The 18,179-nt window shown below is 35.8% G+C and overlaps 1 protein-coding gene across 2 annotated transcripts in view; it reads right to left on the reverse strand.

Annotated features, from left to right (window-relative positions):
* Window positions 1-400: 400 nt before the first annotated feature.
* The window catches only part of LOC139689894 (serine protease gd-like), a 51,243-nt gene continuing 33,464 nt past the window's right edge, over window positions 401-18,179 (reverse strand). For both annotated transcript variants that reach the window (XM_071587012.1, XM_071587011.1), the window contains 5 exons: window positions 15,095-15,268; window positions 12,680-12,801; window positions 11,038-11,205; window positions 3,097-3,253; window positions 401-880 (listed from right to left, as the gene is read on the reverse strand). In XM_071587012.1, coding sequence (XP_071443113.1) covers window positions 663-880; window positions 3,097-3,253; window positions 11,038-11,205; window positions 12,680-12,801; window positions 15,095-15,268 — 839 coding nt within the window. In that variant the 3' untranslated portion in view covers window positions 401-662. The remainder of the gene's footprint in view (window positions 881-3,096; window positions 3,254-11,037; window positions 11,206-12,679; window positions 12,802-15,094; window positions 15,269-18,179) is intronic.

Raw genomic sequence — 18,179 nt, forward strand, 5'->3', positions numbered from 1 at the left:
GTCACATGAAAATGTCAGAGGTGAGTACATTGCATGTTAACATACCGGAGGCTATGCCATAAAGCTCCATCACCTAACAATGCTTTAAAGAGTTGATGAGACTTCATTAAAAACAGTAAACTAAACTCCATGAATCATGTCCATGTCTTAGAATATTGGAGCAATTATAATATTATATTATGCTAGTTTCAGTCAATATATGAGTTAGTAACTCTTAGAAATACACATTGTTAGACTGATTGATAAAACTTGTCATAATCATGTACATTACAGCTCTCAATGCCCTGATTCCAAATATTATTGAAAATATATTTGACCAAGGGACAAGAATGATAAAAACTGAGCAGAATGAGAAACTTCCATGGATAGGTAAGAATGAAAATGAAATTTATAGAATGCATTCATGAATCAATTAGACATTTAATTATGGAGCAATTCCACTTTGAACTTCATATTTCAAAGAATTCTCTGACATCTCCTGCTTTGAGTACTGACTTCACATTTATACTGCAACCCATGTGGACATTTAATTTTGCAGTACGTAGATCAGTATACTCCTATGCTTCAGGAAGCAGGATTTACTGAACAAAAGCATCAGATTTTTTTCAAAAAAATTCATATAAACGTGATATGTACACCTTTGGGAAGGATTATCTCAAATTTCAGTGATATTGCTTTATCCAATGATAGAACTTGGCAGCATCAGTAAATACTACATGGTATTTAGGATCACAAATTGGTCGATTGTCCAGAGAAACACTCAATGATACTATGCCACGTAATGTCCATGTGAGAGGTGAAACTAATTTATTTCCCTTCCCAGGCTCTTTCTTTGGAAAGAACATTCCACCTCCACTATCACCATTGCAAGCAGTTGTTCCTGAAAATTAAGGAGAACATATTCAAAATACTTCTCACTCAGTCAAAAAAGCTACTGAGCTCTAAAATATGAGATTCCTGATAGCTAACAGAAAGTAGGTGATCAGTATATATTTGTATATACACATGACCACCATATTTAATTTTGTTATGACAGGCAACTATTTCTACTGAGCATAATCATTGGTAAGGCAACATCTGTCTCTTAAACAACCTCATTTTCGGCACATATGCTTCATTCGAAGCATCAAAATATTTTTTGCATCATGCAGACCCTATTGGCATGCCTACTGTTAATAAAAGCATTTTTAGTTCTCTTTTATCACATCTTGGAATCCACGTTTTGATTGATTTCATTGATTTTTAGAGGCAGATATGGCATAATAAAGGAGCTCAATTGAGACTGAAAATTTAGTGTAAAGTTATGTAGCTGAAAAACAATAGAAAGTGGAATGGATGGGATATTATGTAATTTTATGAAAATGTACTATGCATAAATATCAACCACAAACAAAGCAATCAACCCAGAGGTTGTTTTGGGAGGTGATGGTAGAGTTCACCCTGTACTAAGCTAAGCATGTGAAATTCACATATCAGAGTAGGGGGGTTTCCTTTCTCTGTGCCGGTAATGGCTTATGGTTTCCCAGGAAGGTTTGGTATTCAAAAAATCACACAGCTTTGGTAGACATGAGGGTGTCTGGAGTGGCATGCCCGATAATCAAGCCAGAGCCCTCTGTAGTACCAGTAGCCCAACGTTCTACCCCTGGACTACCACATCTAAATATACACTCACATAAATATTTGTTCATCAGAGATTCAAGCTCAATTTTCTGCTCCCAATTGAAAATTGCATGAATTAAAATGCAGAGATATTTCACAAAATTCGCACTAGTATGTATGCGTATTAAGTGTGCAGAAATGTGACACCAATATGCCCACATTAAGAACTGCAGCAAAGCATACTCTGAATGTGCATTAAATGTGTGTTTTACAGACTTTGGCACTGCATTGGGATCCGCATATGCCTGCAATCTTGCATTTATCATGTAGGAAATGTAAGAGCAAAACTTTTACAAATAATTAGATAGCTAAACAATTTTTTACTCATATGAGTGATTTTTAGCATCTTACCCTGAAATAGATGTCCCAGTCATCCAACCTAATCATATGTGCACAGGAGGTCCCTATTTTTTGACAATGATGCATTAAATAATCACAAAGTCAAGATGGTAATATTTTATATGTGACTGATGAAATTTTGAGACTCATGGGATCAATAACATTTTACCATCAATTGATATTTATATTTTTTTGATAAGTTGAAATTTATCGAACCTCATCCCCATTTTGGTCTTACACCAGGGTTCCATTCATAGTCACAAATATTTTCTGATGGTAAAAACTCTTGGCAAGCAAACAGTTGTGGGAACCTGTGGATACCTAAAAACAGCATCTTAACTGTGTAAAACTTTTGTACCTGGCCGTCTTTGCTGTGCATTTTTGCTCTCTTATTTTGTCATTGATTGCTTTCCCATACCTGACCAAGAAGAGCTTCATTACAAATAAAAATACATAACCTTGAGCAGGTCAGCGATAAAGTAATTTTCATATTCCAGGATAGTATATAATACATTAGCAATTGCTCAATGTGTAACCATGAAGTAAAACTATACTAAACAATATTCAGATAGGTATATTCAATAATAAATAAAATTCAAATCAAAAGTATTTATCATTAGTGCTTCAATTAACTGTATATACTTAAATCCAATATAAAGTTGAATTTAGTAGAAAAAATTAAAAATAATGAATTCAAAATATTAATATATAAGATTTTAATTACACACACAGGTTAAACACTCTGAATTCGATTGCCATTCAAATACTAAGTTGCCAAAGTAGAGATGGTAATTTAACATATAAATAGCCAAAATATTGGCTAATATCCAAATTTTCATGAAGAAAAATAGATTTAGTTGTTATCAAATGTGAATTTAATCCATCCCTAATAATTATAAAATATTATTCAATAAGTTTTATTGAATAAGTATGTAAATTTTTCTACACATAATGTTGAAGTTATCTTCAGATTTTCAAGTTAAGATATGCTTATGACTTTTCCTTGAGTGCTCAGTTATCTTTATATCTCCATAAGTTTTATATAAACGGAGTATGTGCTTGAGGTAGCTTTTAACACTATTTCAAGAATATACTAACCATTTCTGTATCCAGCACAGAATGTTCTATCAGATGCATAGCGAGAAAAGAACTCCGGGTTGCTCCATAAACATTCTTGTGTGGGAACAACTGGCATGTTAGCCATCATCAAACGCTCTGTTGTTTTTGATGCTTCATCGTAGCCCCAGCCAACAACCTTTGCATGCCAATTGTATAAAAGGGATATTTTTGGATGAGTACATGCTTACTTGCAATTATCACAGACAGCATTACTACTTTTAGAATGAAAGATGGATATATATATAATATAATATATATATATATATATATATATATATATATATATATATATATATATATATATATATATATATATATATATATATATATATATATATATATATATATATATATATATATATATATATATATATATATATAATATACATGCTGTAATATGAAAATATTGCATGTGCTTTTATTGTGACATGATTATCCATGACAGCACAATAAAACCTCTTGGGAAATGTGGTGTGGGGTCTGCCCTACCAGCGCCGGAAGGATAACCCGTTATTTGAAGCTCTTGCACATAAACATTCAGTGCATACGTAATAAATTACTGGACCTCGAGGTTCTAGTAAACGAGTACCAACCCCATGTGATCTGTGTCAACGAACATTGGTTAAATGCGAGTGAACTAGACTCTCTTCATGTGCCTGGGTATGTCATCGCTAGTGCCTTTTGCCGGACTGTTCACAAAAATGGTGGTGTTTTAATCCTACTGTCTGAATGTTTTTCCCATATTCCCATTGGTTACCCATACGAATTTCTCAATGAAGAACAATCATTTGAATGCTGTGTTTCCTGCTTCAAAATGGATACTACTGTTTTTTATGTGCTGTCTATTTATCGTTCGCCGAAGAGTGACTTTTGCGTTTTCCTGACCAAACTGACGAAACTCTTGGAAATAATCCATAGGTCAATCCATGAGCCTTGCATAATAATTACAGGTGACTTCAATTGTAATTTTATGGCCGATTCTAAAGCTAAAAAGGAATTCATGGATTTACTGACGTCATTCAACATCAATGCTACCAACAGTGAACCTACTAGAGTGATTGCTAGTTCGCAAACAGTTTTAGATAATGTACTAACTAATATCGACCTTGATCTAGTACAAACAAATACCATTAATGCCCACATATCTGATCACTACCCACTTCTTTCTACAATTGCTGTGTCTACATCCAAAGAAAGTAAAAAATACTACAAAAGGTATTTCTCTGATCAGAATATGATCGCCTTTTGTGACTTATTAAATTCCCATGACTGGTCCGATTTGTTTTCCTTTAAGTCCTTTGACCTTAGCTTTGAATATTTCTATTCCACCTATCTACATTACTTTGAAATCTGCTTTCCCCGTGTCCTGAAGCATACAAAAAACAAAAGCTCTTCTGTTAACTACAAAAGTCAGTGGGTCTCTGATGAAATTCGTTGGCTTTCAAAGAAAATGAAAGATGCCGCAGTGTATTACAAAAGTAAATCAAATCCAGCAGATCGCCAAGAATACTCAGTACTCAAGAAAAGTTATCGCCAAACCTTACAGCATGCCAAAAAATCTTTCAACAACCTTAGACTTACCAATGCAGACAATAAATCTAGAGAGATTTGGAAAATTATTAACGAATCAAAGGGTCGACATCATGTACAAGATCTTCAACTGCAGGACTCCGCTGGTAATGCTATATCAGATTACTCTAAAATGGCCTCCATCCTGAATGATTTCTATCTATCCCATCAAAATCCCACAGTTACAGTCAATCCAGCAAATTATTCTCATATTCCTAACTCATGCAATTCATTATATATATTCCCATGTTCAGCCATGGAACTGACCAACGTAATCAATAAATTACCTAACAAATTTAGTCCTGGATTAGATGACATCCCAGGGATAGTCATAAAAAGGTCGTTTAATGCTATTAAGGATCAGCTGCTGTTCTTAATTAATGAATCCCTAAAAACTGGAATTTTCCCGAGCCCTCTTAAATCAGCAAAAATTGTGCCAATATACAAAGGGAAAGGTTGCAAAATGGCAATGAATTCTTATAGACCAATATCCCTGTTAAACCAGCTGGGGAAAATATTTGAAATAGTTTTTTATCAACATCTTGTATCATATCTTGAGACATATAAGCTATTATCCACATCTCAACATGGATTTAGGAAAACAAGGTCCACTACAACAGCCACATATCACATGGTGAATCAAATACTTTCAGGATTGGATAATAGAACTGAAACTTTAGGATTATTTTTCGATTTCAGTAAAGCTTTTGACTTCGTCAATCATCAGTTACTCCTATATAAACTGAAATGCTATGGTATAAGAGGCACGCCCTACAAATGGATTGAATCTTATCTAAGTGAACGGCATCAGTATGTTGAGCTCTCAAGAAATGGCTCCAAATTTGTTTCCCCTGGTAGAGAAGTAACACTGGGTGTTCCCCAGGGTTCGGTACTTGGTCCTATTTTATTTTTAATCTATATCAATGATCTCCCAGACAATCTTAAGCTCATTAAGGGGATAGACCCAATACTGTATGCTGATGATACAAATATCATTGTATCAGCCTCCTCAGTAGACAGCTTGACAGAAAGAGCCGCCGAAGTAGCTCAGATTTTCAATGCATGGTGTCTTCATAACTTTCTAAAACCCAATTTAAATAAGTCCAGCCTGATTTATTTTACTAATAAAAAGAAAGTTTCATCTGCAATCTCAGTAGATGTAGAAGGTGTGAGCATTCCCCAAAATTCCAGTACCCAATTCCTGGGAGTAATCCTGCAGAAAAACATGTCTTGAGAGGAACATATTTTCAAATTACGCAGCAAGTTAAGCTCCCTATGCTTCCTTATTAGAAATATTAGGTATTCTGTAAATTTAGAGGTCCTTCTATCCATTTACTATGGTGAATTTTATTCTCATGTTACTTTCAGTATCCTCTTCTGGGGTTCCTCTCCCCATGCGGGCATAATCTTCAAAATCCAAAAGAGGATTATACGCATTATGAGCAACTCCTTGCAATGCACCATGTAAACCTCTCTTCAAAAGACTTGGTTTATTACCAGTACCTTGCATATATATATTTAATGTCATCTTACATGCAAAGGGTAATATTTCCCATTACAAGTCCAACCACAATTACCATAGTCACTACACAAGGACCTGCAATGACCTGCACCAACCATTTGTCAGGACATACAATACTGCCCATGGGCCCAAAGCAATGGGCTTAAGGTTATTCAATAAACTTCCCCATGAAATGAAATATGAAACAAAAGTACCTGTTTTCAAGAAAAAGCTGTTTAACCTTTTAAAAAATAATATGTTCTATTCTGTAAATGAATACCTTGAATTGTCGCAATGCATCAATTCCGGCTTAAACAATTGATATGTAATTATACTAGTGTATTGGTATGTATATATATATATATTTATATATTGTATCTCTTCTATTGTGAAATTGTGAAAATTATATTTGACGTGTCCTATATTTGTGTATGTATGAATATGCAACAAATCTCCGGACAAATAAATGTATTATTATTATTATTAATGCAGCCAGTTGCAAGTTTTCTCATCTAAGTGGAAAGACTTGTCTCTGGGTAAAGTGTGTTTTTCAACTTTGTAACACTGCAATGAAGTGTTCCCTTGAACAGCGATATGCCATTAAGTTTTGCATGCAGCTTGGAAAAAATGAAACCGAAACATTCCAGATGCTTCAATATACCTCCAAGATGATAGCATTTCAAGGTAATATTCCAGGAGTCCCTCCCCGAACTACAACCTTGACGTGGTGGAAGGGCTTGTGCGTTCCGATGACCCCTAGAGCTGTGCTGGCGGGACTAATAATAATTGCTCCTGGTAGGGTCAGACATGCCAGATAGGTCGAAGGTTAGGAGCCAGACAAAGGTAGTCCACGCAGCATCTGTTCCTCAGTGAGGCGGCTGCAATGGCGTCTGACCCCAGTGGGGCGACCAGTAAGTGATGGTGTCACGTTAAAAACACTATTGAGGACGGCAACGGGAAACCACCTCGAATATCATTCCCAAGATTAACATGATGGACTATACAGATATTTTGAGTCCTGGCAACCACGGGGCTCGGCCCACTCGGCCGCGTGTCGTGCCCAGCAGCGGGGGAGGCAAGGCTTCCGCGGTCGTCATTCAACGAAACCCTTGCAAGGGAAAACCAGCAGCAGCAGGACGAAATACGCAGGAGAAGAACACCACATTAGTTAGAATAGGAACGTGGAATGTCAGGACAATGATGAGGACCGGGAAATTGGAGAATCTTAAGCGAGAGATGGAAAGGGGAAAAATAGATGTTTTAGGTCTATGCGAGGTGAGATGGAAGGATAGCGGGGATTACTGGAGTGATAATTATAGAATAATATACAGCGGCGGGGACGAGAGCGAACGAGGGGTTGCCATAGTATTAAATAAAGAGGTAGGAAGAAGCGCAGTCAACACACAGCAGGTAACGGATAGATTATTACAAAGAGATATAAAAGCAGAACCGACGAACTTGGTTATTATTCAGTTATACATGCCACCGAGCAACCATAAGGAAGAAGAGGTCGATAAGATATACGATCAGTTAAAGGACATAATTGCATGTATTCCTGCAGGGAAACATTTGATAGTGATGGGGGATTGGAATGCATTGGTAGGCAAAGAAAGAGATGGTGATGAGGTCGAGGACTATAGTTTAGGCACGAGGAATGACCATGGGGAGAAAGCAGTGAAGTTTTGCAGGAGACAGGGTTTAGTCATTACCACCACTTGGTTTAGTCACCATAAAAGGCGCAGGTATATATGGAAAATGTCAGGTGACTTCGAAAGGTATCAGCTAGATTATAGTATATCCTGGTTAGACACAGGTTTAGGAACAGTGTGATAAATTCGCACAGCTTCCCATGAGCGGATTCGGACTCTGACTACAATTTAGCTGTTATGAAATGTGGCGTCCGTTTCAAAAAGAAAAGGCAGGGGTGGCGAGTTAGAAAATGGAATGTAGAAGCATTAAATGGCTTGAAAAGGAAGGAATACAAACAGGTGGTAGAGGATATCATGGAGGATGGTAACGAACTAAGTACTATCGAAGAAAAGTGGGAAAGTTTCAAGGGTTGTCTAGAGCCGCAAAAGACACAATTGGAACCTTTAACACTAAAAGGACTAGGCAACCATGGATAAACGGATGAGATAATTACAAAGATGGATGAGAGGAGAAAATGGAAGAATGTAAATAGAGAGTTAGGCAAAATGAAGTGCAAAGAATTAAACAATAAAATGAGGTGGGCAACAAATGAAGCAAAAGAAGCATGGTGAAAGACGGAGTGCGAGCATATGGAAAGTCTGCAGAGGAAGGGTGAAATCGGTGCGCTGTACAGCAAAGTTAAATCTATTTCGGGAAGTAAGAAAGGAAGATTTATGCTAACAGTTAGAGATAAGGCGGGTAAGGTAATAGTTGACGCAGGAAATATCCAACAGAGATGGACAGAATATATATAAGAACTGTATAGTAAAGAGCGTAGACTGACAAAGTTAGACATAGAAAAGGAACATGACGTAGATAAAGATAGCTTAGGTCCAGGGATACTAGACAATGAGATAGAAAGGGCATTAAGGGAGATGAAACTAAATGAGGCCGTGGGGGTGGATAACATTCCTGCGGAACTACTGAAATGTTTAGTCAAATGTGGGAGGAAGAGGCTATATGGGCTGATTCGTAGTATCTACGAAGCAGGAATCTGGCCGGAAGACATTGTGAAATCAGTGTTAGTTCCAATTCCGAAGAAGGTAAATGCTACATCATGTGACGACTATAGGACAATAAGTTTGATATCCCACGCAGCTAAAGTTGTTCTTAGAATCATAAACAAAAGGATAGAGAGTAGGGTAAGTCATTACTTAGGGGATGACCAGTTTGGGTTTAGGAAGGGGAGAGGTACGCGTGAGGCCATTGCAGTAATGAGATTATTAATCGAGAGGAATATAGAACACAACCAGGAGGTATTTGCCTGTTTCGTAGATTTCGATAAAGCGTTTGATAGAGTGAATTGGGAGAAACTAATGAGTATTCTGCAGAAAATGGGAATAGATTGGAGGGAAAGGAGGCTAATCCACAACCTGTTCATGTCTCAGACTGCTCAGGTGCAAGTGGGGAACGGGGAGTCCGGTTGGGCAGTCTTAGGAAGGGGTGTAAGGGAGGGTTGCCCATTATCGCCATTGCTGTTCAACCTGTATGCAGAGGAAATGATTAAAGAGGCAAGGGAAGAACTGGAGGTGGGAATGAAGGTGGGCGGGGAATTCGTGAAATCAGTCAGGTTTGCTGATGACCAAGCTTTGGTTTGTCAGTCAGCCAAGGGGTTGCAGGCATTGCTTAGTGAATTGGAAATTCAGTGCTACAGGTATGGAATGAAAATCAATATTAATAAAACAAAGATTATGCGATTTTCTAGAATGGAAAAGGCTAAGCTAAACATTAAAATAGGAGGGCAAAAACTAGAGCAGGTAGAACAGTTTACATATCTCGGTAGTGTTTTGGACCAACACGGTCAAAGTAGTAAGGACGTAAGGAGAAGAATCGCGCTAGGCAAAGAGGCTTTCACAAGGAGGAGGGAGTTGATTACAGGGACGCTGAGTAAGGATACTAAGAAAAGACTCGTAAAAACTTTGATATGGAGCGTAGCTATGTACGGCGTGGAAACGTGGTCATTGAAGCAAGAGGATAGACGTAGATTGGAGGCTTTTGAAATGTGGGTGTGGAGGAGAATGGAGAAGGTGAAATGGACAGAGGAGAAAACAAACAAGGAAGTACTTGGTTTGGTGGGCGTAGAGAGGGGTTTGTTGGGAGAAATCCTATGGAAGCAGGAAAAGTGGATGAAGGGGGTGTTGACCGGCAGTGGGATGTTGAAGACTGTGATAGAGGGTAGAATGTTGGGCAAAAGAGGAAAGGGAAGGAGCAGGATAGGGATGTTGGACGGGATGAAGGGAGGAAGAAAGTACTCAGAGATGAAGAGGGACCTGATATAGAGTAGGATGATGTATTTTGTGTTTTGTTGGGAGTAATTAAATGTTTGTTTGGTAGTTTTGTCCATCCAAAAAACCTACCTTAACCGGTAGATTACCTTAAAAAAAATTCCAGGAGTGGCACAAGGTGTTCAAGGTGGGCCGAGAGAAGATCATGGACGAACCCCATTCTGGACGCCCAACAATGGCCAGAATCGACTAAAACCTGAATCTTGTGTGCAAAGTTTTTCGTGTTGACTGTCGATTGAGCATTCAGCAAATTGCTGATACCCTAGTCATTAACAGAGAGATGATTCATGAGATTGCAGTGGAAAATTTCAAAAATTTCAAATCCAGCCGAATTGTGCATTCACAAATGCCCTTACTAGTGAACAGTTTGGGTTAGGGCATCTTATCCTACCTAATACTGAAAAAAGGGGTTGGCCAAAATTATTGATATTTGGATGCTTTTGTATTTTAAAATGTCTGGGAATTATCCTATGGTATTATTCCATTGTATCAAATATTTCATTTGACAATTATTTATTAATTTATTTATATCAAGCATGTCTAACTATTGGGTTGAGCATTTTTCTAGTGGTCAGAGGGTGGAGTTCAATTTTTTTGGTCATATTCAACTCCTTAGGGTCTATTTCATTCATATCCCTGAAAGGTGATGTTCTTCCCTCAAATAGGATGGTAAGAGTATAAGATAAAGTGCCTCATCAACTCTGGACATGGTGTCTCTGTGCTCTATTTCTTGAACAGCAATCAGCAAGTTTGATTACAGTGTAATTTTGCATTCCTGATTTTAGAGATAAAAGTTTTAAATACAATCATTTTAGCATAAATTATATTCCAATATTTTCAATGAAAAATTGGTAAATCAATGTTAATAATTCATACCACACCATCAAGGCCTTCAATTTCACTTAGGTGAGGTCGATTTCCATTCCAGAGGCAGACTGGCCTAACGTAATCCGTGAAATCCATAGGAGTGGACAGCACCAAAATGGCAATGTCAGCATTATAATTTGTAGCACTATATTCAGAATTTACATGGATTTCCTCGACCTGTAAATAAAAAAGTAAATAAAGGAAATTTACTAATTTAATGTACAAGAACTGACTGTCTATGAAATCAATAAATATAATTTTATTAGACCAGAAATTTCATGATCAGCAAGGATTAATGTTAATTGTGTTTTGCCCCGGTGTTTGTAAAAATAATAAATTAAATACAATTTTATTTTATGAACAATTAATTAAGTACCAAATAATTTATTAATAGTAATCTCACTATTCATAAACATAAAACTTACCACTATTAAATAATTCTCAGCAAATTGGGAAATTAAAATGATTTTTGAATGGCTACATGCTTTAATCAGGTACAAATATTCGTAACATACAGTTTGAGAATATAAACTCCGAGTACAGAGTGGGGGGCGGGGAGGGGAAGGAGGGCCTGAGAGGGGTCGGGGCAATCAGGTACATTGGTGGGTTGGTTAGACCAATTCCAGGCTAGTTTCTCAGAAAGGAGTGGGGAGGGGGACAAGAACAATTGCTTGTTACTAGGCCCTCTCCCCCCTCTCAGGCCCTCCTTCCCCTCCCCGCCCCCCCACTCTGTCCTCAGCGTATATATTCTCAAACTGTTTGTTAAGTAAATTTGTACCTGATGATGCTGCAAGTTGATGAGACGTTTTATACCTTATAACAAAAATCTGTGAAAAAGAACAAAGTCTTTTCAGTATGAATATCAAATACTTCCATGAAGTGAAGCCTAAAACAGTAGAAGAAATTCAGTCACTCCCAGGTTATAGGAGGGCAACTGGCAGCAATGTGGCTAATGACATGGTAACCAGTATGTACAGATTGGAGGTGGCTATACACTCCTGACAATTGATGGAAATGCTTCTCACATTATACCCGAGTACTCATATATTATAACTCATTTCTAATTCCTGTTATCTCAACTGACTACCGCAGCATCTACTGATATTCTTGGGGATGAATATCTTCCTCTGCTGACCGCGCTCATTCATTGGACTAATTATACTTTTTCTTAATTGGTTAGATAGAATTTAAATCACTTAAGGAAGGTAACTGCTGTTTGAGTAAAAAATGGTCAACTATCTAAAGCCAACTGTAGAATCAATTAGTAACTTTCTGACTATGCCAAAAAATTTAACCCTTCCAATTCCATCTAACCACCACATCCAAATCAATGTTGAAGTAAGCTGTCCTCGGCAATATATTTGGAGTCGGACAGTGAATGTTGGGGAAGGGGGTAACTTCCCCAGTCATATATGCCCATTCCACTGATTTTAAATATATTAGGTTTTCACTAAATTTACTATTTACGTCACAACATTCTCATAATTTCCGATGATAGCTCGAAAAAATGTTAAGCATCACTTTTGCTAAAGTACAATGATGACCTTAAATACTGTTTAGAGTTTGTCCCATTTTGTTTTTCTTGGCTTATAGTACATGTTTTTGCAGCAATAAAGTCTCCACAGAATAAGGTTAACACGACCATACACACCTCTTTTGTTTGGATGCCTTCTTCCCAGCCTTTGAGATAATACTTTCCAAGGAAAACTACAAGTGAATCAGTAGCTACACTTTTAGTTATCCTTCCAACAACCTCAGTGACACAATGGGCAGCTGTAAAAAACAATAAAATTTATTTTGAATTTTCCTCTACCTGGTTCATATTGCATAAGAATTTTATTTATGCCCATGATATATGAATATTGATGCACAAAATGAGTAAATCATAAAAATAAGGCCACCCTATTAATCCCTGTAGTAACTATCCCTTAGTCATTTATTCTATTTAATATCATGATCTGAAACAATATAGTAAAAATCAAGTGAATATATGCATACCTTTTAGAATAAATTGTGGTTATGGAATTACTATTTAGTTTAAACTAAAAGATAACTGCCTTTCTCACATTGGAATATTGGGTACCCCATAAACGATATACTGCATTCTAGAAAAACATAAATATTTCTCTTAATAACCATTTTGGTTTTCCTTTATGAGAATTCAGCAATCACATACTTTGAATCTAAAAATTTTTAAACCCTGATGTAATAGCAAGTTGCAAGAAATCTCTCATTAAAATGGGAGAAAGTATGTAGCCTTAGTAGCAAGCTGGGGTTTGCATGTCAAATAAACTTTCCACAATGGATTCTAATTACATATTGTAAGGAAACAATAAATTTGTCTTGGAGATATCATTGTGAAAAGGGGAAACCCTGTTGCAATAAAAATTTTCAGCAGGATTTATTTTAAAGTCACCAACTATTCAATTCTCAATCATGCTACAATAATCTTAACTTTTAAACATAAAAAAGGGTTGCATAGTGGTTGGATGATTAGTATTATTTCAGGAAAGAAAAACTAAAGCCGGGCATGGTATTGTAAATAAGAGCCTAGCCTCACCATCACATTTTCACCTTAATATAAGTCATATTTTCACCAAGCATTAATCTACTTACACCTCCATTTATGTAGCAAAAATTACATCATGCAGATCTTCATTTTTTCACACCTTTCTTGTTAATATTCCAAATCAAATTATGCATTGGTTAACACTGATTTTTCTTTGTAAATTACAAAGGTCCTCATGATACCTTAATCAATTCAATCTTTGGTGGCTCACCTCCGTTGGCCAAATTCTTTTGCTTTGAAATTTCACGTATTAGCATCCTCTACACTATATGTGCAATTGTCATATGAAATAAACATAGACAAAATACATAGCAGATTAGAAAAGAAGAGAAAAGGCTGGTCGAGCTCTCTCCATGGTGAAAACCCCCAACTGCCATTGTTCATCAGCCATTGCTCCATAGCTCATTGAAAACATTACTAACACAAGAATTGAGTTGACTAATTTTTTTTCTGAGATATTTAGCCACATGTGAGAGACTATAATGGAGGGGAAGATGAATATCAAAGACTATGTCCAATTCTGTTTTGGTTAGGTCTTGCAGCAAAAGTGTACACACTATCTAGCATGACACCCTCACACATTTTCCTCTGTTGGTTGAATTCTTGCGACTCTCCTCACCTCCAACCACAGATCCTGGGGCAGTTTTGAGATTAGGCCTCTCAGGTCTCTACTGTACATATTAACATCTTGCTCCACTGAGCCGTTGTTCAATATTGTAGCTACAGCACCATGAATTTTTCATAATGTGATTTCCTCCTCCAGTGCATAGGTAAGCTTTAATTCAAATTACATAGAAATAAAAATGCCAACAGTCAAGGGAGGTTTTTAAAGTAGTTACCAGATTATTTTAAGCATGGAGGGAGTCATATATTCCAAAACAAACATTAAGAAAAAAATGGAAATATTTTACATAAATTACAATTATGTGATAAAATGTTAAGTGTGTAAGCCATTTATTCATTCCCTCACATTTTCTCATAAAGAGGAATACATTAATTAGGAAATAACCCATCTTGGTGGATTCCAAAATATAATAATCATGAAAATCAAATTCAGATTTGTATCGCGCATATTTGCACACACCTAAAATGTAATTTAAAAAAGCTGAAAATTCTTAATACTTAACATCAGCATCAAATATATTATGAATAGGCGACAACACAAATAAGCTCCTGGTTAAATTGGAGTCCCAATTATAGTATTGAGTCCTTGGTTCACCAAACGCGCTGGTTCACAACTTGATGACTTTGCTGTATGATAAATGCACTTTGCGATAAATTAAAAGATTTTCTTACCATAGATAAGCTTTTTCTTCATTCTACTCCTATGAAGTGCATAAAATAGACAAGCAGTAGAAAACTTATAGAATACTTTTTGCATTATATTTTTTTAATGGTTGAATGAATTGTTATTATATTTGTCCTTCAGAAAAATTTAGCATGGAGTTAATTATTTATAAGCTAGAAGAACTATTCAGATTCATTTTATTCAGTTACCAGTTAAGATCATCCTCTTCCTAATTATAGATCCACCACATATGTATATTAAATCATTCTTCTCTGATTTATAAATGGCAGCATGCCATGGCCAATCTCCCCTTTCAGTTGGCTTGCCATGGGAAATCAGGAGGGTTGGTCTAGGTGCAATCCGACCACATGGAACTCCATCAACTTCATAAAGAAAAAGCAGTTGCAAGGAAATATTAAAAAAATTGCACCTTGAAATATTACATTGCATGCATATTTATTTATAATGTTTTGCATGCACTTACTGGATGAAAGCTGAATGAAATAACCAATTGCTTTGTATGCCATGCACAATAGTGTGATGTATTAGTCAAAACAGGACATTATTGGAAGCTCTATTAAGCATATTATTGGAAGCATGTGACCTGAAAATTAAATGTCAACTCTTTATAAATGTCAGTATTTCATGATATTCTAAGGCTCAGATGCTATTCTCCTCTTTTTGGTCACAAATAATACTAGAAATCAAAATGGGGCGATTGTATTCATGCTGAAAAAATATGCAATCAACAGTAATAACATCATAGGTACCTAGCTTCAATGTTTTGTAGATGATTTCTTGGTACATAGGTTGCACTTACTCAATTGTTTTAATTCATTCTGGAGAAGTATGTTTATATGTGCATGAAGGAGTATGAACTGATATTTTAAAAAGCCAAATACAACAGTAATATTACTATCATTTTATGTTTGATATTTCTTTATCAAACAATTCACTGATACTTGAAAGATGCCCTCCTCATTTATATTGATTTTTGTGATTCATATAGATTTCCCGAGCATTATTTTAGGGTTTTGAGAAAAGTTTTTTAAAAGCCATCGAAAGTTTCAAGATTACTTCATTTCAGGTCGTGATTCCTTAAGGATTTTCAATCAAGTATTTCACTCAATCAATTTTTAAAATATCATGCGTTTATACCTGTATACTTAAAATGTAGATATTATTTTTTCAAATGGAAATGATAATTATTCATACAATCAACCATTACAAATTGTTTAAGAAACACATTTTTCTAAATCTTATGCTTTAATTTATGTATTTCGAAATAAAAATCATTAAATTTTATGTCTATGTATTTCTGTGATCCTACATCCCTGAAGCACAAGCAGATTGAAAAACTGCTTGCCTAATTCAAATATTAAATGTATGGCCTGTTTTGGGCCTCAAACTTTTTCCCAAAATGTTTTCATCAGGTTTCAGAGAGAGAAGGGCTACTTTCAAAGAAATATAGTACTTAAAAACTTGCTTGAATGTTACATTACAAATATATTTCTTATCATTTTTAAATATGCTAAGTTTAGTAGCAACTTTTTTCATAACTATATTCCTAGCTTTTCGATTGAATTATCAATCATGAATCAAGGTTGGTTCTATCATTTGTAATGCCTTATTAATGATAGAAAACATTGAATTTTAAATTTTCTTGTCATAGGTAATAGTTTTTGATAATTCAAAAGAGTCCCTAAATACAAGTTACCTAATGTCTCAAAAGATTGGAAGTAATAGTTGACTAGAAATCCTCATAATTAGAAGGGTAGATTTTAAGTCCTCCAATATTACCATTAGCTAAGATTCTGGGGTCAATTTAGAAACACTTCAGAGTTGAGAATAACCTCTCAAAAAGTGGTGTATCCTTAAGACAGATATGCTTACTGACTCTTCACTTGAAAAAGAAAGAACCACATTTACTAAATGAGGAATACCATGTATCTTTCCACTGTCCTTTTATTCACGCACAACTAGTTTCAATGCCCAAGCGTCATCATCAGGTACAAATTAATCAAGTCGCATTCCATTTATATACCATTTATGAGGGAGGGGAGGGGTGGGTGAGGGAGGGGGGAGAAGGAGGGGAAAAAAGTGGTGCTGGGATGAGCATTTATTGGGAGGGGGGAGAGGGGTGTTAATCATCAGGAAAGGTGATTGGTTGGTTTACAGTGGGGTGGGGGGTTTGTTGGGTCTTTCTGTGAAGGAAACGGGTACTTCCAGGATTGGAGAGAGGTATTCAAACAATAAATCGCTAACCAAATGACCCGTTTTTAAATTATTTCTGATTTCGAGCTCTTCCCACTTGTCCATCCTCATTCCTTTTCCATCTGGTGTAAGAGTTCTGGGTTGAAATCACTCCCATGATTTTCTTCCCATAGATGCTTGGCGAAGTGTGATTGCTTGAGGTCACAGTATCTAAAACAGCGTTTGTGTTCTTCTGCCTGTTTTTAATAATCTCCCCATTTGACCACTATATATGTATATATGTATACATATATATATATATATATATATATATATATATATATATATATATATATATATATATATATATATATATATATATATATATATATATATATATATATATATATATATATATATGTGTGTATATATAGTACAATACACAATAAGAAACAATCCGTCTTCCCCTGAAGATATAGAAGTAATGCAGTCATTACTTCTATATCTTCAGAGGAAGACGGATTGTTTCCGTCGAAATATCAAGAAAATACGTGTGAGTGTTCTCCTTTTTTGTGTTTCTATATTGTGTGTTACTGTGTATGTACTATATATATATATATATATATATATATATATATATATATATATATATATATATATATATATATATATATATATATATATATATATATATATGTATACATATATACATATATAGTGGTCAAATGGGGAGATTATTAAAAACAGGCAGAGGAACACAAACGCTGTTTTAGATACTGTGACCTCAAGCAATCACACTTCGCCAAGCATCTATGGGAAGAAAATCATGGGAGTGATTTCAACCCAGAACTCTTACACCAGATGGAAAAGGAATGAGGATGGACAAGTGGGAAGAGCTCGAAATCAGAAATAATTTAAAAACGGGTCATTTGGTTAGCGATTTATTGTTTGAATACCTCTCTCCAATCCTGAAAGTACCCGTTTCCTTCACAGAAAGACCCAACAAACCCCCCACCCCACTGTAAACCAACCAATCACCTTTCCTGATGATTAACACCCCTCTCCCCCCTCCCAATAAATGCTCATCCCAGCACCACTTTT

This window comes from Hetaerina americana, unplaced genomic scaffold (genome assembly GCF_022747635.1).
Source record: "Hetaerina americana unplaced genomic scaffold, ioHetAmer1.1.p SCAF_29, whole genome shotgun sequence".
Lineage (NCBI taxonomy): Eukaryota > Metazoa > Arthropoda > Insecta > Odonata > Calopterygidae > Hetaerina > Hetaerina americana.